Consider the following 26377-nt stretch of genomic DNA (forward strand, 5'->3'; position numbering starts at 1 on the left):
AGCCACAATGGGAACTACCCAATTAATTAATTAAAAAATTTTTGCATATAAGTATTATAAAATCCTCATAAATGGAAACTATAATATAACTGTGTAATATGAGCTATTTTTAAATAAATGTAAATTAAATTTTAGATTAAAAATTTATATTTTATGCATATATAAAATACACATGCAAATATATAAGCCTTTGTCAATCTGTATAGCAAAGTGACCCACTCATATAACTAATGGAAAATTCATGAAGCAAGATTTAAAAAGATCTAAAATGACAGAAACCTGACCCATATCATACTTTCTATTAATCATTACTGACTAATAACAATTTTTTTCAGTTTAAGTTTAGAACTCTCTTAGTTTGCTTTTTAATGGATGCAGCTAAAGTCCCTGGTCTGCCTATTTTTTCTGGAGGTAAGATCTTGTTCTCTCCTAATTAGAAAAGTCATATGTCAAAGAACTTCTAATTCATTGGTTTCACCTCACCAATGAGTACCTAGGTAGTATGTATACCAGTATGTGCTACACTGTGGCCAGGTGCTCAAAATTTTGTTACACTGAGCACATAACTCTTCACTCCACTCAAGAAAGAAAGGGCAAAACCTTAATTTGTCTCCAGTTTAACATTCCAGGAAGGAAATGAATGCATATCCCATGATTATTTTCTCCCCAAAGAATAGAACGTGAGGCAGGATCCATACACCTATGTTATAAACAGGTCATGGAGGGTTTTTTTTTTTGTTTTTTTTTTTTCAGATTTTCCTTTGTTTCTCAATCAGTTATTCTTCACAGTACTATAGGAAAATATACACTTCCTTTTCTGAAGATTCCAGATGAATCTGTTGGTAACTAAAGTGAATTTCTACTGAAAGAAGGCTCTTGAAATGTTTTCTATAAGCAATGCCTATATAAACACAGAAACATTTCCCAATGGTAACATATGAAGTATTCCCCAATTTAATGACCACCTTTCAGCTATGGACTGTCTCCATCTTCCCTACAACTAGAATGACTTGAGATCCTTGTACTGTTGCTCATTCACTTAACCAACACTTATTTCATGCCCATGATGTTGCAGTCACTGTGTTTGGCATGATAGCCTTAAATACTTCCACCAAAATCTTAAAAACATGCACACGTTGCTAGCTAACTATCCTTCCTCTATTCTTTCTGCATAGTAGTCTTTGCCTACTACTAGGTAGCTGATATCATATTCCCTACCCTTTACCCTATTCCCGAACATCAATCTGCTTTCTGTTAGTATAGATTAGATTTCATTTTCATCATTAGTGAATTCCTTTTTATTACTGAGTAATATTCCATGGTATGATACAGCATAATTTTAATTCATTCCCTTCTTTTGTTTAGATATTTGGTTTGTTTCCAGTTTTTGATGATCACAAATAAAGCTAATTGAAATTTAATGCACAAATATTTCTATAGCATATGCTTTTATTTCTCTTGGGTAAATAGCTAGTTGTGGAAAGAATGGGTCTAAGGGTAGATGTACATTTAACTTTTAAAGAAACTGGAAAACTGTCTTCGAAAGTTATTTTGCATTCCCATCTGAAGTATAAGAGAGTTTCAATTTCCCTACACTTGGTATTTTTAATTTTAACCATTCTAGTATGTGTGTAATGGTACCTTGTTTTGGTTTTAGTTTGCATTCCCTAATGACTGATGAAGGTGAGCATTTTTTTCATGTGCTTATTCACCTTCCACATATGCACTTTGGTTAAATTTCTGGTCAAACATTTTGCCCATTTTTTTAAGTTCCTTCCCATTTTATTATTATTGAATTTGAGAGTTCTTTATAAATTCTGGATATATGTGTCATTTGCAAGTATTTTCGCCAAGTGATTTGTCTTTTTGTTCTTTTACAAGTGTCTCTTGAAGAGTGTAAGATATTATTTTCGACATTTTTAAAATTAAAGTATAGTTGATTTACAATGTTGTGCCAGTTTCTGCTGTACAGCAAAGTGAACCACTCATATACATATATATGTATGTATGTGTGTCTATGTATGTGTGTGTGTGTATATATACATATATTCTTTTTCTTATCAGTGTATCAATTTTTTTTTCTTTTATAGATAATGCTTTTGCCTGCATTCCTTGGCATGTGGACTCTTTACATCCACAAAACCAGTAATGGCTGGCTGAGTCTTTCTCTGACACTAGCTCTTACCTCTTTCATATGTTTAAGGACACCCGTGATTACATTGGGTCCACCTGGATTATCCAAAAAAACCTCCCTGTTTTGAGGTCAGCTGGTTAGCAATCTTAATTTCATCTGCTACCTTACTTCTGTTTTGCCACATAAGTTAACATAGTCCCAGGTTACAGGTATTAGGTGACCTCTTTTGGGGGGATAGTGTTCTATCTATCACAGGAGGGATTATGAATCCTCTCATTTAGTGATTCTACTTTGTTTTATAAGACCTTATGATTTCCCCTTTTCTCTTCTTTTCCTCTCCACCTCCCAGTTGCGAAAGGGAAGTTTTAACTTCCATTTTGCCTTTTTTTCTTCCGAAAGCTGTATGTTTCAAAGATGTCCCCTTTACAACACACCTGTGCTCTCACATCTTGCATACACTGAAGTCTCTTCCCTGCAGTCCCTGCTCTGGTGTTCCCGGTTGCTTTCATAATATTTTCTGTTTAGACTGGACTTAATCTTTTTGGTGATTATTTTAGATCTACTTTAGACTCCATCCTTTTTCTATCATTCCCACAATTTTTCTTGGTCTGCCTTTACTTGGCCTAAAATGTTCAGTGCAATGAGGCTGGGGCTAGGACATAATGGACACACTCAACTTTTTAAATTCATAGTTATTTTGAGGTTTTAATATTCTCTATTCTCAAAATCTGCTGAAGACATGCTTTTTGTATGGGTGGGTAGATACACTTTTACCTTCTTTTTGTTTTGTATCATTTTTAGAAGAAATATCAGGGATCTGATGACTAGCCTGCTGCCACTGTCTTAAGGTACCACAAATTCTACCTTTTGTTTTGATTTCATAATACTGAGAAAATACTCCATCAGACAGAGAAGTACTTATAAATGGTAGCCTTTAAAAAAAAAAACAAAACAGTTCACATTCCAAATCTAGGATGCTTCTGGGATTTTTTTGTTTGATTTTGTTTTGTTTTTGTTCTGCTGTTCCAGTGGCATGAGAAAGTTCCTTGGCCAGGGATGGAACCTGTACCAAAAGAATGGTCTAAGCTGCTATAGTGACAACACTGAATCCTTAGCCCACTGAGGCACCAGGGAACTCCAGGATACTTCTTCTTTTAACTGAAGCTTAAGAGAAGAGTAGAAGGATTTTTGAAATTAATTGTCTAACAGTATGTAAAAACTATTTCACTGTTCTTAACTGATATTAGTCAACTTGGAAGTTATCAAGAAATCTTAGTTTGAATCTTGATTGTTTAGAAGACATTTCCAAAGTATTTTTAATTCCGAGATTACTTATTTTTTTTAACATAAGATACATCAATGCCTTGTAGTTTCTTGTAAGGATACTGATGTTACTTTGTGAGATGACTAACCACGGAAGTGTCTGATCAGAAGAATGACTTGTACATTAACAGAATCACTCTGGCTGTTGTGTTTGAGGAGAAAATGTGGGAGATATGGCCTGAGCAGGAGACCAGTAAAGTGTCTGCTGGAATAATACTGCTAAGAAATATGGGATCTCACACCAATGATCATAGCAGGAATATTTACAATAGCCAAGACATGGAAGCAACCTAAGTGCCCACCAACAGATGAATGCATAAAGAAGATGTGGTGCATATATACAATGGAATATTACTCAGCTATAGAAAGAATGCTATTTGCAGCAACATAGATGGATCTAGAGATTATTATACGAAGTGAGTCAGACAAAGACAGACAAATATATGATATCACTTATATGTGGAATATAAAAAAATGATATAAATGAACTTATTTGCAAAAGAGAAATAGACTCACAGACACAGAATACAAACTCATGGTTATCAAAGGGGAAAGGGGTGGGGGAGGGATAGTTTAGGAGTATGGGATTAACAGATATACACCACTATATATAAATCAGACAAATGACAAGAATTTACTATATAGCACAGGGAACTATATTTAGAATCTTGTAATAATCTACAATGGAAAATAATCTGAAAAAGAACATGTATATATACATTATATATAATACTATTAATTATAATCATGTTTATATACATTCTTTTTCAGAGTCTTTTGTATCTGGATTTTAATGTATATATGAAATATAATAGTATACACACATATATATAAAACTGAATCACTTTTCTGTATACCTGAAACTAACATGATATTCTAAATCAAATATGGTTCAATAAATAAATAAATAAGAAATACGGGGCTTGGAGTTCCCATCGTGGCACAGTGGACATGAATCCGACTAGGAACCATGAGGTTTGGGGTTCGATCCCAGGCCTTGATCACTGGGTTAAGGATCTGACATTGCCATGAGCTGTGGTATATGTCACAGACGTGGCTTGGATCTGGCATGGCTGTGGCTGTGGCATAGGCTGGCAGCTGTAGCTCCAATTAGACCCCTAGCCTGGGAACTTCCATATGCCATGAGTGTGGCCCTAAAAAGCAAAAAAAAAAAAAAAAAAAAAAAAGGAAATATGGGGTCTCATAGTTGCCATGGAGTAGGTGAGAGGTGGTCAGATTCTAAAAACATTCTGAAGGTAGAGTTTATAAGATTTTATCTGGATTAGATGTGATTTTTGGACGAAAGAGTAGTTAGGACAATTTCATGATTTTTAGCTTGAATAGCTGGAGGGAATGAAAGGGACTGATCTGGATGGGAGATTTAGATTTATTTTTGTAATATGAAGATTGAGGTGACTATAAAACTTTCGGAAGAGTTTCAAGTAGGCAAGTAAATATATAGGTCTGGAATTCATGAGAGAGAGAGGAGTCTAGGATGGAGTTATAAATATTGGCATCATTAGCATATAAATTGTTTTGAAATCCATGAGGCTCATTAATGGATCGAGTTAAAGAAAGAAGTCTAAAGACTGAGCTCTGGGCGCACCAGTTTATTAAGCGATTGGGAGGATGAGTAGGGAGTAGTAAAAGCAGAAAGAAAATTAGTGGAGTGTGGGGTCCTAGAAGCCAAATGAAGAGAGTGCTTCAGGGAGGAGAGAGTAACTTCATGTTTCAAATGCAGAGGATAGATCAAGAAAATAAGAACTAGCAACTGCCCACTGAATTTAGTGACTTGAAGGTCATCAGTGGCCTTGCCAAATGTAGTTTCACTGGAATAGTGGAGTGAAAACATTACTTGAGTGAGTTCAAGAGAGACAGGGAAGAAAATTGGATGCAGCAAGCATAGACAACACTTGCAAAGTTTTTCCCCTACGCTGTAATAGATGAGAAGCAATGGGAGAAGCTGGAGGGAGAAGTGGACCAAACAGTGGATTGGTTTTGTTTCTGCTTTTAATGAGCAAAATTATAGCATGATTATACCTCTGTGGGAATGATTCAATAGAGAGGAGAAACTGATGATGCTGAAGAATTCCTAAATCAGTGGTCTTGAGATGAAGGGATAGAATCTAGCCCAGAAATGAAAATAGAGGTGTTGATGTCACACTTGTTAATAAGGAGAAAGCAGAGCAAAGAGGCAGGTAGATGAGAATAGGTAGATCAATGGATGATGGTACCCCATAGAAATTATTTTCTGATGCTAAGTGAGAGCAGGAGGGGAGCAGAGATCTTGGAAGTTAGAAGAGAGAGAAGGTGTGAGAATAAACTGGAGGACTAGGGAAGAGACTGGATCTGAGGATTTTGGAAAAGTCAGAATTGAGACATTGACATATGGATAGCTTTTGCTTGAGGCAGTGGAGGTATGGGGTAGTTGTTTTGAGCTATAAAGCTAAAAAGATATAATTGTGATTTTATTCAACTTATCTAATTCATTTTTGGGATAATACTGGTCTATAACATTTGGACTTGGGTAAATTCCAAGGATGCTTAGAAAAGACAAAGGTACAAGAAACGTCTAACATTTGGCATCACTATCCTTATCATGGGAAAAATACCTAGAAAATTTGAGGTGCAATATTTCAGATATTTAACAGTTTCGAAAAAATATACTTACTTGGATAGAAACAAATAAATTTGTGAGTCTTTATCAAGTATGTCGTTAACATTTTTTAGCATAGGAGGTGTTTAAGCTAGGTTTCAGCCTGAAGCATTTTGTGTGTAAAATAAAGTTCTAACAGAAACTTAATGTAGAGGAGAACATGTTTTTCACTTTTTCTGTATGAAACACATCTATAAGGTTACTGAAAATTTTTTAGTCTTTGGATAGATTACCGTTGCAAGGAAAAAAGGAAACATAATGCTTTTTCCAAGACATGCCAAAATACCTTGTTTTGAAATGAGGTTTTTGAATAAAATGGTTTCCCAAATGTCTTACGTTTTGAAGCAGTAAAGGCCATGAAATTGTTTACTGTGCTTTTGGCAAACGACAAACTCTCAGTCCTCAAAAGTACAGCTAATGTTTTTCTATTTAGGGGGAAGGAGGTATGCAAATAGCAGGTTTAGAGAACTTCTGTTTTATCAGTTCGTGAAGTTAAAAATGCACAGTGCTGGAGTTCCTTTCATGCTGCGGCAGAAAGGAATCCAACTAGGAACCATGAGGTTGCAGGTTTGATCCCTGGCTTCGCTCAGTGGGTTAAGGATCCGGTGTTGCCTGAGCTGTGGTGTAGGTCGCAGACATAGCTTGGATCTGGCATTGCTGTGGCTGTGGCGTAGGTCGGCGGCTACAGCTCCAATTTGATCTCTAGCCTGGGAACCTCCATATGCCACAAGTGTGGCCCTAAAAAGACAAAAAAAAAAAATCATAGTTCTATCTATACAAATAGTAGGCACTCTGAGCAGATTTTTTGGATCAATGAGCATACAATATACTATGATATTCTCCTCCTTTTCTGTGATAGGTTATAAAATTTTGCCTTGAAACAAAAATCTACTATTTTTTCTTTCTTGTGCTCAACAAGGCAGAATTGCCTATCTTCAACTCAAAGGTGTTTTATTTGAGCAAGATACAAGCTGGAATTTGATAACTTCCCTTTTGCTCTCTCTGCTTGTTCTGAAACTACAGAAGAGAAGAAACCAAATACTGAGGATACATTGCATGAAAACCACTTCAACTAAACTCAAGCCAGATGCAAACAATTCAAGAAATAATGGAGCTGAAGACAGAAAACTTTTCAGAGATGCTAGGGTCCTTTGTTCCCTCTGCTATAATTTATGTTTCTGTAGTCAAAGTTCAATTCTGCCACAGTTTACGCAACTCCCTGGAAACGACGCTCACCCTTACGCTGCTCCAGGAGCATAGGGATTCATTTGATGAGTGCTAAGAGATTGATAACAATACCTCCTAAAGGGTTAGGTTGCTAGGTAACAGCTTGTTTCCTTGGTCACGGTGAATACATGGAAGACCCCCAAAAGAGGCTGCAGATTCTTGGTGGACAGCTCTCATAGCCCCTCCTGGGAGCAGGATGAAAAATGTCTACAGAAAAATAGCTTTATGAAGGCCAGAGAACTTTATGCCCCAGCAAGACATGTCTGAAAGGTAAGCCAAAAAAAAAATGTTATTAAAAGTAGCCTTAGTCATTCCTTAAGAGAAAACAAACATAGGTAGTGTTGCTGGATTAAATCTCATTGAAAAATGGAAAATCATGCAACCTATGTTACTGATGATGGTTGTTTGGAGAAGGAAACCATCTTTTCCTCTATACCAGGTAACTGGCTACAAGTACAATTCAGGAGATCATTGAGAGCTGAGAGCTGGACCTGCTGTCTAACAGTGGTATGTTTTCAGCTACACAGGGCTCTTTAAGAGAGCATGTGTGAATTTCAGGGGAAAATAGATAAGACAGCCAAAAGGAAATATCTGTTAGTTAACATCTATTAGCTACTAGTTTCCACTAGTTTGTATCTATTAGTTACATTTAAATGAAATTACTACCAAAATTTACTTGAGCAATAAAGCCACAAATCAGATTAAATAAGAGGCAAACCCAATCGTTTCCTCACTCCTAAATTTTATGGCTGTTTCATAAATGTTTCTCAAAGCAAGCTGATAATTAGACAGTACAGAGTTGGGGGGTTGAAAGTTTCTTGAATGTTTTTGCCTTATATTGGTGTTTAAGTTGGCTCCCATTTTTAAAAAAGTGAGGTTTTTAACCCCCAATCACATTGTGATTTTATGAGTGTGTGAAAACTACTTATAGCTTCCTGAATTTACTGCCTACAGTTAAGATAGGAATTGTGCCTAGGGAGGGGTTTAGAGGCTGAAACAGTTCTATTACACATCTTATTTTTGTTAGCAAACTGTGTACATCTCAAGCAGTGTCTAAATGTTATGTTGATTTTAATGTTAAAACCTGGGTCACAATTAGAAGTGGGCATATGAAACAATAGTTTTTAAATGGGTAGAAGTTCTGTGAACAATTTTAAACTTTATTTTCCTCTACTTACTAACATCCTTTAATATGCTATACCAAGAGGAAACTTATTTATGAGTTCCATTAAAAAATGATCTTTACAATCAGCATTATTATTTTAAAATGAGTATATTTTTATAAAATTATTTTAGAGACAGTATAAAAGTGATTCTCAGGCTAAAATGTAAAATTTGGTCTTCAAATTTTGAAGGATAAAGGAAGGGAGGGAGGAAAGGAAAGGAAAGGAAAAGAAGGAAGGAAAGAGAGGATGGGAGAAAGAAAACCAAAAAAAGAGAAAAGAGGTTTCCTTAGTGCCAGTATTTGTTTAATCACATTTCTTCACATCATGAAACAAGAGTCATAGCCATCTACTTTCCTAATATACTCAATTTCATTCAGAATTTCATAGTTTTATCTCTATTCACAAGATCTAAGGAAAGGCTCAGTCATATTTTTCAGTTTAGCAAAGGACAATAATCACATATTGTCCTTTAGTGTCTATATTCTTCTCCCTTGTAGTGTTGTTCTGTAGTTGAATTTTCAAAATTGTTTCATCATAGGCAGTAGTAAAACATTCCTCAAGTACTGAAAACCTTATAAATAGCAGCTATACATGTGGTTACAGAAAGTTCTAAAAACTTCTAAATATAATTTTGAAAGAGAACATAGAGGTATCCCAGTCTATCTTTGCTGTTTCTGGTATCTGAATATATCTCTTCTATAACCACCAACAAACCCACTAATAGGTACTAAGTTTACAAGTTTTCCCTCTAGAGAACTTTGATACTTGTTGGTTCTTTTACTTTTGTTGTATCTTAATTTAGGGGTATATTTGTGTTTATAAGAATGCACATGGGACTGGAACAACAGGGACAAGCAAAATTTATAAGACTACAAGCCCATCATAAAATGAACATCTGACCCATTCATATAGAAATAGAGAGACGACAACTCTGTACTTTTAAAAATTATGATTTGCCTTTCTGTGTTTTTAGAATCAACAATCTAAATAATTTTAGATACAACTTACATACATTTTAACACTCCTAGGATTTGGGTACTGAAAATTTTGGGATATCTGTAAAACATACAGTTTTCCAGGACAGTTCATTACTCTATTATTCTTTACTCAATTTATAGGTTTAGTTCTGAGAACTTAATTTAGAACCATCAGAAATTTGAACATAATAACTTGGTTTACATCAAATCTGCCATTTCAGAAACTAACACATTATAACATCAAATGATTTCCTGATTTCATGAAATCCTCCTGAGTACTTTCTATTACCTCATCACCATCTCTAACATGTAGATAGAGCAATCATCACCTGTTTCACAAATAAATAAAATATAGGCATAGAGAAGACAGGCATTCTGGATTTTAAAAGATAAAAAGAATGGTCAAAGAAATCAAAGAGGCTGGATTGATATCTCCTTTTACCCTATTTATTTATTTATTTTGTCTTTTCTAGGGCCACACCTGCAGCATATGGATGTTCCCAGGCTAGGGGTTTAATCAGAGCTGTAGCCGCAGGCCTATACCACAGCCACAGCAACACGGGATCTGAGCCGCATCTGTGACTTACACCACAGCTCACAGCAACGCCGGATCCTTAACCCACTGAGCAAGGCCAGGGATCAAACCTGAAACCTCATGGTTCCTAGTCGGATTCGTTAACCACTGAGATATGACAGGAACTCCCCTTTCACTGGATTTACTGCTCTAGGTCCCTGGTAATTTCCTCCAGCCAATAACCTCAGAAGTGCCTGGCTTTAGCAAGATCCCACCAGATTTGAGAACCTGGCTTAATATTTTGGGAGGAGAGAGAAGGAGTTTGAGGATTTGGGTGTCCTTTGCTAACTGAAAAATATGACTGAGCCTTTCCGTCCTTCCTAAATACAATGCTATAATGATGCAACACTGATCATTTAATAGTGATATAAATGGGACATTTAGAAATGGAGTCACAGGCAATGCAATTCTGATAACACTGCATTCTGAAAGGAGTCCCTGGCCCTGGATGGTGTATGTCCAACACTGCCTTCTTTACCTCAAGAGCTGGGCTTCACCCCAGAAACTAAGCCATCTGCCACCTCCTCCTTCACTCTGCTTACAAAGCTACATAATCACCAACTTGACATTTTAATTAAACAGATAGCACCCATTGCAGCCAACAATTTATGAGGCTTATAAACTCGTGATTGTAAAGGACACTGCAATCTTCTGATGAAAGGGGCTCATGAATTGATAAGTTACATTATTGTTGTTTTCCATCCTGCAGTCTCAGCTCACCTGACTTCTTGTTGGCCAGTCTACACTTTTAAAAACTAAGAATAGATGGCCAATTCAGATAATGCCACCTATTTTAAAGATAGTATAAATCACTTATGACAAATGCTGTACAGTTTTAGCCTTGGCACCTCCTCTGTGGCAGCTTTATATTACAGCATTAATAAAATTAATTTCTCTTTCATAAGGGTTTAGAGTTGTAATTTATGATAACTGCTTGTTCACTGCAGGCAGAAAGATTAAAAATGAGTAAACCAATATACCAACTAACCTGCAGGTCTGGTTTTTTTCCTTTGGGGAGGGGAGATAGGAGAGAGTTTTAAAAACAACTTGATGTTATCGGGAATAGTGTTTTCATAGGTTCTACTACTTAAGGCTTACCTTTTGTTTTCAGTAAATAGTCACTGCTCATAGTTACATGTTCTATTAACCAGTGCAATTATTTATATGTAGTTGAGCAATTAGAATAAGAAAAATCAATATAAATGAGTTTCCTTAATAACAAATGCACCCTAATAAATAATATGGATTTACAGTTATTTAAAGAATCAGAGCAGCTTATCTGAATATTGTTTGAATCCTAGTAATTAAGAACATTTGGTCATTTATTTACATGACTTGGGCAAGTTATGCCAGTTTTGTGCCTCAGTTTTTCAATCTATAGAATCAAAACAATAATGTTACCCACTTTTTTTGGTGATTGTAATGACTAAATGAGTTAAGCTATGTCAAGTTCTTAGTACAATGCTTAGCACATAACAGATGCTCAAGAAATGTTAATTATAAAATTATTATATTAGTAACAGTTGTTATCAGGACAAGAATGTTACAAAACAAAGCAGAAAACATTTGCACTCGGGCAGAATCCACTTTATCTTCTGAATATTAAAGATGAGGAACACTAGAGGTGCTGAGTGACCCGAGGCCACAGCAGTAGCTATCTTAGATTCCTAGGGACTCAGAAGTCTTGCCTTCTTGGCTTCAGCCATGAGCACCTTAAGGCAGATGGAATAGAAGTCTGTGTTAGTTACACAACCTGAAAAGATGCTCCATCTTTTCTTTTTTAAAACTAAAGGATTGGAAATTATCTTACTTTGCTGATATTTCTCCCAAAATAGCAGACCAAAGAAAACTTCCACATGGAACTTAAGATAGAAGTAGTGGGACAAAGATTTTCAGAATGCCCCAAAGGTTTTTATTCCAAGATCATAGCATGCTGCCCTTCCCCACTGCCCTCTGGTGTGACGCCGGAGAGGAATATCAAAATGTCAGGAGAAGATTCCAGACTTTGGAGCCCCAAAAGAGAAATCACATTGAAAGAAAGTCAGACTAGTCATTTAATGGTTAGTATCTTCTCAGATAATCTGTCCTTAGCTGAAACTCAAAACCACATCCAATTCATTCCATTCTATGAAGAAAAAGAAAGAAAGAAGAGTTAGTGGGGATGTTAGTTGCCTATTTACTTGTATTACGAAAGGTTTTTTTTTTTTAGGGCCACACCCGCGGCATATGGAGGAGGTTCCCAGGCTAGGGGTCTAATCGGAGCCATAGCTGCCAGACTAAGCCACAGTCACAGCAACGCCAGATCTGAGCCATGTCTGCAACAACAACGCTGGATCCTTAACCCACTGAGTGAGGCCAGGGATCGAACCTGCAACCTCATGGTTCCTAGTTGGATTTGTTTCTGCCATGACATGATGGGAACTCCTGTGTTACCAAAGTTTTAATCACCTTCTATTATTAATAAATATCTAATAGCAGTCAGGATAATGGTACAACTAGTTCTTCTAGTTTAAACACTGCAATCATCCAATGTAATCTAAGATGAGATAATTTTCACTCACTTGTAAACCTGATTTTAGCTGGAGGTTGTTGTGCCTGGCCTTACAGAACCATGTAAGAAGCATACAGTGAAAACTCTATTGACTGGATCTTTCTTATCAGATCTTCTAGTTATATGAACTTATTTTTCCCATGTGCTCTGCTTTAAGCAAAATAAGATCATTTCTCACACCTTAGGTTTAAAAATAAGAGAGAGATGGAGTTCCCGTCGTGGCGCAGTGGTTAACGAATCCGACTAGGAACCATGAGGTTGCGGGTTCGGTCCCTGCCCTTGCTCAGTGGGTTAACGATCCGGCGTTGCCGTGAGCTGTGGTGTAGGCCAGTGGCTACAGCTCCGATTCGACCCCTAGCCTGGAAACCTCCATATGCCATGGGAGCAGCCCAAAGAAATAGCAAAAAAATAAATAAATACATAAATAAAATAAAATAAAAATAAGAGAGAGGGAGACTTCCAGGTTTTTTTGTTTTTTTTTTTTTTTTAAATTGAGTCAGCCTCTCACGTAACCATCACTGGAGCTTAGAAACACAAAACACACATCACTGGAGAAGTATTCAGTCGTGTTCATTATCCTTATTTTTCTGATTTCATTTTGGCAGAAATGGCTAGCATATAGACATAAAGATAGGTGAAACAAAAAAAGTCAGTTAAACTTTCAGCCTCTGTTTATCCCCTCAAATACTATTCCATTCTGCCCCATTTTTTTTCCCTCCCTGATTGTTGGCCAAAATTCTGGCTATAGATAGAAAGATTTACCTGTTTCAGGAATAATAAATTTTACACAATGCAATGTTGTCCTTCTAATGTTTGTTAGTTTGAAGAAACAATATTCAAATTATTAAAGCATTGTTCAAGTGGGAACAATCTGAGAGGCATATATTTTCTGACTTTTTTACATAATTAAGACCAAATCCTTGATTTATTACTTAGTGGCAGATGGAGGAATAATTTTCTCCTTGATAACAAGGCAGAGTTGTGTTATTTTCTTAATGGCATGGTTATGCTCTTTTTAGAATATGATGTAATGGCTAAGCTCTTCTTCTGTAGCATGGCAGTTAATAAATGAAAAATGAAAGACATTTCTGTATTGTACTTCATGAAGGCAACCTCAATATACAAGAGATGTGTCAGTTTCTTGTAAGCAAAATTGCTACAGAACTACATAATAACTGTGCCATAAAATATAGAATGCTGTCTCTTAAGATTCTTGGAGCCTGAAAAATGATCAAGAGTATAAAGAGGCTAGAAATAGATATGACTTCTAGTTTTACTTAACATGGAAAAGTATATTTAGATAATCATTTTTAAGTTGGCTTAAAATAAGGTACAGCACCAATTACAGAAAGAGAAACTCATAACCATTACTGAGGAGAAAGGGAAAAATGTGAGAATAACAATGAATAATAAACTTGAGAATTAGTGTGGGAGAGCAAAAAAGACATTTTGTATCTCAGGCGTAACAACGGGAATATGGAGAGAGCTAGATGGTTCTTAAGTGAAAAGTTTGAGTAGTATTTCAAAGTGCTTAAAACTGATGAAAGACCCTGACTTTTTAATATGTTTGCCACCAATCTTAGAAAATATGAGGTTTGGAGGAAATTTCAGGAAAAATTTAAGGTCCAAATTAATGTGAAAACCAGTAGGGAGTTTAAGGATGCTTGTTTGTGCCAAGTCTCCAGTGGTAGTTCTACCAGGAGTGATAGACAATATTAGGGCTGACTTCCTTGTTCATATCCTGTAAGCATGTATGTATCTGCGTGTCCTGTTAAGATTTACTTTTCTAAGACATGCATTCTATATGGGCACCTCTACCTTTGGGGAGAATCCGAATCCCCCAAAGTGACTATTAGCCATAAAAATATGCTTAGGACTATGACAGAATTCTCAGTGTATCATTGTTCTCTTCTCTAAGTGGAAAAGTTTGTTCTTGAAATTTGTTGTTATTGTTGTTTCATACAAAGATACTTATATTTAAAGACTTTATAAGCATTTTCTTTCACTCAGCTCCTCAGGTCAAAATGCAAGCAGTCAGGAGATCTGTCCATCTAATTCATCCTATAGCTCCCATGTGAGTGACTCACACCCTGGGTCAGCTCTCTCGAGGAACAGAACATTATATTCACGTTCGGATTCTGGAATATCATCCCTGGTAAATATTTTTTAATTAGCTATTTATCTAATGATAAGTTTAAAAATGTATTTTACATTTAACACTTTTTAATAAGTGTGGAGATTTCTTAAACCTATCCTTGTAATTGGGGGGAAAATGAAAGGTTGATATGCTCAGTCCCAACTCAGAGGAAAGAGAAAGAAGCTAGGGTAGAGGAAGGAAGACAAAAGAGACGGAGACAGAGATGAGTAGAAAAGATAATGATCAGAGGAACAAAAATCCCTTCCTTTCCCCCACTAGGTTCAAATTCTGTCTCTAGTCTAAGATTTATCTCCTTTCTTTCTGAATGTCCTGTGTCCACAAGATAAAACTTTCTCCTCTGAAACTCACTGCTTCCAAGGCTTTCCTCTAACCCACCTAAATGGAATCATATGTGCTTTCTATTCCTTTCCTTTGTTCAGAATTTTTTCCCACTTAACCCATTGGATCAAGATGAGTTATTTATATGTCTAACTCCAAAATTACAGAAAATAAATTTTTCAAGCACAAGTGCTATATTTTATTTAACTTCTTATCCTTAGTGTCTGACAGAGTATATATTTATGAATAAACAAATGGAAATGAAGCCTACTAATTTTGAAAATATTTATTGAACCAACAGATTAGTTAATTGGTCCATCAGAATTAAAAAAGAAAAAAGGACAGGGCCACAAATGTTCACCATTCCTTTAAGAAGAAACGACAGTCATACGACTGTAACACATTAATAGCCTTACAAAGAACAAAGAAATGCAATGGCTCGATTTCCTACAATGTTAGAAATGCCAAAATCGGAGTTCCCGTCGTGGCGCAGTGGTTAACGAATCCGACTAGGAACCATGAGGTTGCGGGTTCGATCCCTGCCCTTGCTCAGTGGGTTAACGATCCGGCGTTGCCGTGAGCTGTGGTGTAGGTTGCAGACGCGGCTCGGATCCCGCGTTGCTGTGGCTCTGGCGTAGGCCGGTGGCTACAGCTCCGATTCAACCCCTAGCCTGGGAACCTCCATATGCCGCGGGAGCGGCCCAAGAAATAGCAACAATAACAACAACAACAACAACAACAACAAAAAGACAAAAGACAAAAAAAAAAAAAAAAAAGAAATGCCAAAATCAACCATATAACCCTTAAAAAAAAAACCAACAGGCAGGTTTTTATACATTAGATGTCAGTTGAAAAATGGAAACTTTATTCTCAAACTCATCCTGAGCTTAGATACTTTTTTTTCCCAGCAAGAGCCTCATGAAACAGCACAAAAAAAGCAATTGGGTGGGGCAACTCCAGGGAATTTGACTTCTAATAAATTTTTATCCTATCAGAGAAGCAAGCAAAAAAATTACAAGAGCATATAACAGGTTGGGGAAGATGCTCCCAGAGACATGTATACATGTATACAGAACAACCAAGACTAGCCCAGGGATGACATTTTTCAATAACCTAAAATGTATTTGTGCCTCTTGTTTTTTAAAAGAATAGTTCTGAAGAATGAGTGAATTCTTTGAAAGTATGTTAGCAAATCCTCAGATTATCTCAATGAATTGCTCAGGCATTCACTTTTTAGTGTTGCTGTTAATAAGGTAGAGTGCTTTTGTTATTTTTATAATGAAGATATTGAAATATTTATGGAACAATCATGATCATTCAGTGAGTAGTAATGAAGGTAAAAGATCAAAGACAAGTGATTATTAAAAAGTCATCTCCTCCCAATTTATTTTTGAGGCTCGTTTTCCCAAACTCTCCTTTACAGGATGCAATAGTCCCACATGGTGCTCTAAGAATAAAAGATTCTATGGTTTAATAGTCCAGGGGAACACCTTGCAGTACAGACTCACAATATATGTTAGGATACTAAAGTCTCGGAGAAGTTTTGTAGTAAAGAGAAATTCTTAGTCTGGCTTAGTCTAGAGCTTCCTATGTTCATATAATGGTGGAAATAATTTTTATATTAGTATTGGTCACACAAATGTACAGCTCAAGCAAAGCATAAACTATGCAAAATGCTTCTTTCTGAGATGAATGCAATCGTTTCCAATACTATAATGTTCTTCAAATCAAGTACGCTGGGTTTGTTTATAGATCTGTATAACACCAGCTAACAGAAGAATGAATATATGGTGTATGCATTTCACATAATATTCTTTGCCTTTTGTTTGTATTAATCTTGAAACTATCATAAACTATGTAAAATAACAGGAGTTTTGATTCACTACAACCTCAGTAATGTAAACAACATAAAATTGCCCCAGATGTGATCTAATCAGTAATATACTGTTCAGAACAAGGAAGATGACCAGACCTGAAATACTTCATTCAATACTGGATACACATTTAAGAGCAATGTCAATAAACTGGAATTCTTTGCAAGGAGAACTACATTTTTCCTGGATATTCAATAATTTGTAAATCATGATCTGTGAGTAATAATTAAATGACAAAGAAGGTGACAACTATTATCAGACACTTAAAATAGTAGTCACATGCGGAGAGATTCTTCTGTGTAGCCTCAAAGGCAAAGTTTGTACAATTGGAGCAAGTTAGAGGGATTACTTGGGGCTTATATTATGAAGAGCATTTGATAGTTACCACTATTTTAAAATGGAACAAGACTTCTCATGAGCTGTTCAATAAATATTAAAGGACAGTTTATCAGAGGTGGGGGTAAAGTGGTCCACGAATGGTATATAAATTTATTTCTGCTGTCATTTGCCATCAAATGTAAATCAGTTGCAGGTGTTGGAGAAGCAAAGTTGAATGAGAATACATAATTTAGATTGGACTAAGATGACGGCCACACCATTAGATACCTGCAGTTCAATATGGTTGAATGTTTGGTATGAGTTCACATTATTTGTACACATAAAAGAGAACTATACATTGCCAGGTGATATTTCTCTTTTCTCTCATTTTAAAGCTTCCATCAGATTATTTTAAGTACCTGACTTGGCACAAGATAGAACAAAATGACATCCGAGGAAGTCAACTGCGTTGCCCAAGAGTAAGAGAAGGTAAGGTAACAGAAATGTATGGTCTTTGTGTACATGTAGACTTTGTGTGTGTGGATTAAAAGACATTTCTTGGGGAAAAAAAAAAACATATTACTTGGAGATAGAAAAATTACCTTTTTTAAGACCATAGAGCTGTTAATATAGTGAAGCCACCTTTAAAAGCTTATTCTTATGGCTGATTATATAAATAATAAATGTTCAGTATTAAATATTGAAAAATAGACTGTGTAATTCAATTATCCAGAAATAGTCACTGTGATTTTCATTTCCATTTAGTCTTCTTTGAAAAGCATATATATACTTCTTTAGAAAATTATTTGAACAACTTTGTTTCTTGAGTTTTTTTTACTTATCTTGACAGTGTGAGCCTTTCCATGCTATTAAACATCACCCCAAACAAATTTTTAAAAAGTTCTATATCTTTCCATCATAAGGGTATTATTAAATATATTTAACCAATGTTCTTTGTTAGAATTTTATAATCATGAATAACACTGTCACTTCAATGGATGACTATTAGCTGATTAATCCTACAGTGATTTTTTTAAAAAGCATAAAAGAGAATCTAAATAAACCAAGTAGTCTCATTTTGTATTTTCACTAAGCATTTTAAATTTGAGAGAACAACCAATATTTTACTATTCCTTTTTCATCACATCAGATTTTACAAGCATATTGATGTGACAATATGAAGAACTTAATTTTTTTTTTTTTTTTAGGGCCACACTTGGTGGCATATGGTAGTTCCTGGGCCAGAGATCGAATCTGAGCTGCAGCTGTAACCTATGCTATAGCAACATTGGATGCTTTACCACACTGTGCCAGGCTAAGGATTGAACCTGCACCTCCACAGCAATCTGAGTGGCTGCAGTTGCATTTTTAACCCACTGCACCACAGTCAAACTCCAATATGCAGAATTTTTAATCAGCAGTCCCTAATATACATAATGTTTGATTTCTATAAGCAGCTTCAATAGATTATAAATTCTGTAAGAACAGAGACTGCATTTCTTATGTTTCTTTTGCATCCTCCATTGCTGATGAAATATTATGAGACATAGTTTCTGTCACAGTATTTAGTCTTTATAAAACATCAAGTATCTTGGCTACCTTACTTGCAGTTATATTGTCTATTGTACGACTATACTATTGATTTAAGAAAAGTTGCTTCAGATATATTCACCTTCCCATTTCTTCCTTTCAAGTGCATTACTTTACTCACACAATGCTTTCTTCTTTCTCTCGAACTCACCTGACCAAGAGTGATTAAAATAACATCATTCCCTGAAACACTGAGTTAAACATATTACATTTTAACTCTGTCAAATTTATTTGCAGCTAAGCATTGATATAATAAAGTATCATTTTATTACATAATTTGTATTACATATTATTTTATAATAGTAAAATATTATCAGATAGTACTGTTACAGGTATATTACAACTTCCCTTTGGAGACCTTAGAATACTTTTAGAAGAGCAAGATATTATGAGGAATTAGAAAGGAAAGAGACCAGAGGCCAGGGAGGCCATGTGTGTCACATGTATAGAGTTCATCACCCATAGAAAGAAAGGGTTACGTCAAGGGCTAAAGAAGGGAGGGTTTAGGTGCTTCTTAAACTTTAGTGTGTGGGCAAATTATCTAGAAGTATGTGGAAAACAAAGATTCATGGGCACCAGGCCCAAAGAATCTGATATAGTTAGTATGGGGTGGGGCCCTGGAATCTGCATTTGTTAAAATTACCATAGGCAATTCTGTTGCAGATGATCTGAGGCCATACTATGATAAACACTGGTTTAGGGAGGCTTGGGGAGAGGCAGAGAAGGAAGAAATTTGAATAGGAAGTGAAAAAATTGATAGCAGTCCCTGATCTACATAATGTTTGATTTGTAAATGTGGATAAGTGTATTGGCATTTATGTGCATGTATGTTGTGTGTGTGCATGGGGGAGGGGGGCTGATAATTGTGGCAGCTACAATGAAGTAAAAAGAAATCATATTCAGAGCACAGGTGGAGAACTGAGGTTAAGAGAGAACTGCAGAGCTGAAGGAATTGGAGGAGATGATAGGCAAATAAAATCTAGGAGTAAACTGAAAATGAGCATTTGTAAGGAGTCCAGGGGCTTCCATGCTTTCATGAGGTCAGCATCCCAGTCATGCACTGAGGTCATCAATCAGCAAACCTGAGGCCTCATGATGACCACAATGGCCATTCATGCAGAGGATATCATTGCTCTGCAGGGATAAAGCCTATTTTGCTTTCATGGGTCATTAACAATACCCAATCTCTCGCAAGTGACCAGTCTTAAGAGGAATGGAGCATGATCTAGGGGAGGAGGAACAGTGGAAAATGCCATCACCTCAAACCATGACGAAAACAGACATCCCTTGTTGTTGTCCTAAATGTTGTTTAAGTATTTTTTTGTGAGATGGAGAACAAGTGCATTTCAAAAGCTTTCTGATAAGAATGACCCTTTTTCTAGATTAGATCTTGAAACGCCCATTAAAACTACTTCTGTTGACTTCAGTTGCCCCAATTGTACATCCAGGAAGAATTTCTAAGAAAAGAAAGGTTAGCTGGTGTGAGATAAACAGCAATTTCCCAAGGCTTTGATTGCCAGATCAAGATTGACTTAACTCCTCCCAATTAAATGAAGCAAAAGAACAAACTGTTGGCAGAATTCTTTTAAAGAATAGATTCTTTCTGTTTAAAAATCCCCTAGCAAGTGAATTCAGTCACTGCTGTTAGGAGTCACAAATCCAGTGAGGGGACAAAGAACAAGCTCAGAGATGGCAGGTGAGAGCCAACATCCCTGGGCTGTCAGATATTCCAGACTTTAGCTCTCAGCTGCTAAAATAGATCTTCAATTACCAAACAGGTCTGAGCTTAAAAAAAGAATCCAATTTAATACAATTCCTCACAGTGGAAGTGACCTTTGGCTTCCAACTTCAAAGGAATCTTTGAAAGCTGATTTAAAAAGAAATGATTGAAAGAGCAGAAGATCAATAGAACTTAAACAATACAGGGCAGAGTTTAATAACTTGGATATCTACTGCACAAAGAAAGCTACCAAATTTGGGGGTGTATTAAAGACAATAGAGCCTGAGGTCTCCCCATTCAGTTAGGTGATGGCTGCAGTTTTTCCAGTTCTATAACTTTTAACTCGTCATCCTAATCAATGAAGAAGGATCATTTTCTAGCACAAGAATATTTTATTTGTAAAGTGGTTGGGATATTACACCTTCAGGGGTAGGGGATTTTCTGGGTGGCAACACTGCAGTTTGTTATGAGAGAAATGCCTGAAAAGTCAGATTAGATTCTTGGTGTCCACCTGAGCCTGATGAAAGAACTGATGTTTTTGTCAAATTAATGAAATATTGGACTCTTCTTTTATTGCCTTCTGCCTTCCATAAATCCTGCACAAAGGGACTCGTTATCTCATCACAGTCCAAACAAACTTGCCACAAAAGCAAAGTTTGTTCCTAATGCCTTTGGTATCTTTTCTGTGTTGTTGTTGTTGTTGTTTTCACCTTTGAAATGAGGGCAATTACGTATTCCAGAAAAGTGGAGTGGGGGAAGTAGATACAAATGGTGCCAGGTGTGACTCATAGAAATACAATAGCAATATGTTAGTTGGGAGGGAATTGAAACTATTTAGTTTAAGATTGCTGAAAGGGGCTTTGTTGGCATCAGAGAAGAATGAGGTTTGCCTGGGGTAGCATAAGAGTGCAGGGGTTTAGGAGTTCCCTGGTGGTGCAGCAGATTAAGGAGTCAGTGTTGTCACTGCAGTGGCATGAGTTTGATTCCTGGCCTAGGAACTTCTACACGCTAAAGGCGTGGCCAAAAAAAAAAAAAAAAAGTTAGGGATCTATGGTGATAAGAAAGCATATATATACTGGCCAAAAATATTAGAAATCAGTATTTTTATAAAGCGTTATGAACTTCAAACATAATTTCTCACCAAATTTAGCCCTTGGTGGGTTCTTGAGTCTGGTCTTCCCCATAGTTTTGCAGAAAACAAGCTCAGAAAATTAAAATTAATCATCTGGTGTCACACAATTACCTACTACTTAATTCCAGACTGGAAACAAGATATCCTTTCCCTAAACTTGGAATTTTTATGCAAACCTGATTTGGAGGACAATAAGTTTCGAAAATAGTGGGACTTTAGTTTGGAAATGGAAATTGGGATAAGATTGTAGAAAACCTCACCTGACAAGCTAGGCTTTTCCATCTTATTTGGTAAGCAGTTGCGCAATTTCTGAAATGTTTTGAATATGTCAGTATTCAAAACACAGTATGGTAAAAACTGTGTTTTAGGAGAGCTGGATGGCAATTTGTCAATTGTGTTGAAGGAGAGAAGACTGCAGAACAACAGATCCAAGAGAAAGCAGTTATAGTTCAGGTAGGAAGCTGTGAGGGTCTGGACGCTGAAAAGGAAGGAACAGAGTCTCAAGGGGAAAACTGATAGGACTAGGTGGCAATTTAATTGAGAGACAAAAGAGAAAGGAAGTTAGAAGTGACTTCATGTCCTTATAGGGAAAATTATATGAAGATTAAAGTCACTATACGGTGATTTTTCTCACTTGGCTGGGCTAGAAGTAATTTATGTTGGATTAAAAGTTAACTCTACATGTTGACTTTTTCTAACAGTTAATAGAGGTCATGCATCCCTTTTAATTACTCTAGAAAATCATCAAATTATCTCTGGGAACCTCAAAATATTTGCCCAGAATTAAAAAGAGTCTGATACATGCAGGTATTACATACTTTAGCTGTCACATTTCCCCTAGTAATGTGTTAAATTGCATTTTAAAAGAAACTGATAGGTGAGAATTTAAGCTAAAGCTGACTTTTGATCATCTGTAGAAACCTAGACCACAGGTAGCAAAATCATGAACAATTTAAATTAAAAGAATCCACAACCCTACTCTATTTATTTTTCTGATAACTGTATTCACTTTACTGTAAACTTAAAAAAAAAAAAAACGTAAAAAAGAAATAAAGTTGCTGATTTGTTTGCTGTTTCCTCTCTCTTGTATAACTCATCTCTTAAAGAGAGGGCCTAGGAAGTAAGCCCATCAGAGATGGCCACAGGCTTCCTGCAGCAGGAAGAGAAACAAAGGAACTGGATGGTTTAAATATTTAACAATCGTCTCTTGATTAATTTATTATTGTCATATAATTTAATGTTTTCAAATCAGAGGTTTAGCTTTATTTTGTTTGTAAAACATGAGAGGAAAGTTATTCAGGAAATTTCAGGAAAAATTATTTTCAACAATTAGGACGTGGTAAACTCCTGGTTCCTTTTCTGTCCCTGTCTCTCCCGCAACCTGGTTAAGCAGGCAGGAGTGTGGTAAGTCAAATAAATCACATTTCGTTACTGCACACACTATTGGGCATAAGAGTCCTATGCTGTCTCCTCCCTCAATCCTTCCACGGGTGAAAGTTGAAAACAACTGGCCAAGTATCAGTTCTATCCTCCTAAACCTACTTCCTGTTCTCATCTTGTGATTTCTGCACAGGACCCTCTGCAGAAGGGCTGGTCTTCAGACAGGAGGCGTGTACACTGCCTCCACGGAAAAGAGTCCTCGAAAAAAATGAATGGGAAACATGGCTGCAAGAAAACTGGGAGGACTGCACGGTGAGAGCTTAAAAAACAGGAGAAAAAAAAAAAAAAAAAGCCTCCTTCTCATGTTGATTAAATTATGGCTTTTTTTTTTTAAAGGGCAAATATCAGCAGAAACATCAAAACTTAAAGCACATCTACAGAACTTTCTCTGAAACTCATGATGTTTGGGCTCCCTACGTCTTTTCTCATCCCTTTTCTTTATCATGACATGTAATTTATTTTCTAACCTTTATTTTATCTTGCTCTTGCTGAACTCTGGATAAAATTTAAAAGAGTTGAGAATGAGATTGGGTTTTTTTTTTTTTGACAATAAGAAAGTCAAATGTTGAACAATAATCCTTATCAACGAGTTTATGATGGGATCTAGAATCCTTTGAACAATGCAGTAAGCCAAAAGTTTTGATAATCTGGGGCAGCCAGTTGGGTCTAACAGAGCTATCTGGGAACAAATGAAACTTTCACCAATGAAGGATATGAGCTGTGATTTCTTAAGGCTGAATATGACCCAGCTGATGAGCCACTAGCATTGAAACAGCCCCTGCCATTAGTCCCTGCCTGATCACTACCAATCTATGGGCCTGCCATTCTTCAAGCTTCAAATTCCAATTTGAGCAAGTCATGTTTAGGAACCTGAAGATTTAACTGGGAAGGATATGTGTTGGTAGCAATAAAAGAGTAAGCCAACTTCATTATAACAGAGTAAGGTACCAATATTTTTGTTTTTCATGGTGATCAAACTGTATGTGAGGATTTTAGGAAATCTTCCAAAACTGAGACTGAGTTTAAAACCTGCTTACTGGGGTCTCCTGATGCCTCTTTTATTTCACAGGTTGATCTTGTATGTTATAGAATTATAGAATTAGGGAGCAGGAAGACACTTCAGAGAAGGTCTGGTCCAAACTTACACAACTTATTAGCAGAAGACAGGGAAATAGAATACTGCCTTCTTTTCTTTTCAAAATTAATTTGAGCTATTCATATTTATAGTGTATGAATATATTCTACTCTTAAAAAAATTTAAACAATGTACCGATGTATCTACTTGAAAAATTTAAACAATACACCAAGACTCTGACCTCCCCTCCCAGGATTCTCTTTAGAGGTAATCATTTCAGTGTATATATGCATTTGTTCTTTACAGCTGCTGTTTAAACCATGGATACATTATAAAGGCCAATGTAGCCTTGCTAACAAACTATCATAGAAAGTTTAATTGGCCTTTAGATAACCATACTGTAAGAGACTGGCTAAATAAACTCTAAATTATCACAGAAAAACTTATTGGGAAATAGTAGTCCAAAAAATCCTTTTAGAGAAGGTGATATTTAATGTTGAAATAATAATCTCATATTATTTATTTGGTTTTATTTTAAATTAAGACCTTTTTTTACTTTGGGAAAATAGAACTCAAATTTTATAATGTCTAAAAATATTAGAACTAATTGTTTACTTAAAAGAGAGATATTTGTAGTTCCTTAAAAGTAGTAAATTATTTTGCTTCAAAAATTTTTTAAAAAAGATTGTCATTTTATTCAATAATTTCCATTGACAGAAATTAATGATAAAATTTTGGAAACAAGAAAGGTAAAATGACTTTTAGGAATAGAGTTTACAAGAGCAATGTTTCCAGTGAGAATGGTTTCAATTTCCTTAACATCGGAGTTGACTGATGTTAAGTCAGAAAGAGAAAGGCAAATGCCATATGATATCACTTATATCTGGAATCCAATATTCGGCACAAATGAACCTTTCCATAGAAAAGAAAATCATGGACATGGAGAACAGACTTGTGGTTGCCAAGGGGGAGGGGAGGGAGTGGGATGGATTGGGAGCTTGGGGTTAACAGATGCAGACTATTGCCTTTGGAATGGATTAGCAACGAGATCCTGCGGTGTAGCATTGTGAACTATGTTTGGTCACTTATGATGGAGCATGATAATGTGAGAAAAAAGAATGTATACATGTATGTGTGACTGGGTCACCATGCTGTACAGTGGAAAATTTATAGAACACTGTAAACCAGCTATAATGGGAAAAAATAAAAACATTACATATAAAAAATATATGTTCACTATCTCTGAACTATGTAAAGTCATTTTTTATGTACATCTCCCTAGTTATTTTTAAACAAAATCATAGTTTTCATCTTTTGAATGATGGCCTCTTACTCTGAAATTTTAATAAATATGATTTCTGAATATTTCCAAGGAGCCTAAAGATAACTAACCATTTAAACTGGTCATTCCCAAACAGAGCTTTCTACCCTCTCTACTTTTCATCCCTAGAGAATTTCAGAATCTGAGAATCTTTCCCTCCCCACCCCCACCTTGTATATAATTCTAATCAGGATCCTATCAGGATCTTTGTCCTCTCTCCTTACCCAGAGAATCTCTGCAATAATTGTGTTCGGATGTGTGAGTATTTTAAAAGACCAAAAAAAAAAAAAAAAAATGAAAACTGCTAGTTTAAATAACATACACAAAACGTTTTAAATTAATAAGTATTTTAAAAGTTGACAAAGCACTTGCTTTTTCTTTTTATTTGTTTTTCCCTTCAGAATTTGAACATTTCATTTCAGGATTTGGGGGACCCTTATCAAGTTGCAAATTTTAACAGGATTCTTAGAAGACTCATTCGAGTTGAAACCCTCTGGTTAGTGGATAATTCACTGGTGGATTTAAGTGCCATAAGATTGCCAAGGTATCTGTTCCCTAGCATGTCCAGTTACTAAGTTTAAGTCAAGTCTGTTATTTGGGTACATATGACCATTGTCTGTACAATTGTGGCTCCTTTCAAGTGGTCAAATCTTAAAAATGAGAGTGCTAAATGATGCCTGGGCAAGGCAAAAAGAAATTTATAAATTAAAATGTCACACTTTAAAGGGAAAAAAATCTATTCTTTTTCAAATGAATAGTTATTATCAATTTTCAGGGGAGTAATTTATAATCACAGAACATATTGGCAGGAAAGCTGCTTGCC

The 26377-nt window shown here is 35.9% G+C and overlaps 1 protein-coding gene and 1 long non-coding RNA gene across 4 annotated transcripts in view; one reads left to right on the plus strand and one right to left on the minus strand.

The window, feature by feature from the left end:
* LOC146397576 (uncharacterized) overlaps nt 1-26377 on the minus strand; it is a 145596-nt gene that overhangs the window by 43790 nt on the left and 75429 nt on the right. The gene's annotated exons all lie outside the window — the stretch shown is intronic.
* Nucleotides 7381-26377, plus strand: part of LOC110256330 (acidic leucine-rich nuclear phosphoprotein 32-related protein-like) — a 28303-nt gene continuing 9306 nt past the window's right edge. The window contains exons 1-5 of one of the 3 annotated variants that reach the window (XM_084987504.1): nt 7381-7610; nt 14619-14763; nt 17672-17765; nt 23292-23410; nt 25977-26098. In XM_084987504.1, the coding sequence (XP_084843630.1) occupies nt 7585-7610; nt 14619-14763; nt 17672-17765; nt 23292-23410; nt 25977-26098 (506 nt within the window). In that variant the 5' untranslated portion in view covers nt 7381-7584. Of the gene's footprint in view, nt 7611-14618; nt 14764-17671; nt 17766-23291; nt 23411-25955; nt 26099-26377 lie in introns of all 3 variants that reach the window. The other 2 variants (XM_084987503.1, XM_084987505.1) reach the window with 2 other exon arrangements.

This window comes from Sus scrofa, chromosome 13 (genome assembly GCF_054392235.1).
Source record: "Sus scrofa isolate SSC_HxYL_T2T_F1_AM1 chromosome 13, Sscrofa_HxYL_maternal_Yorkshire_Landrace_v2.0, whole genome shotgun sequence".
NCBI lineage: Eukaryota > Metazoa > Chordata > Mammalia > Artiodactyla > Suidae > Sus > Sus scrofa.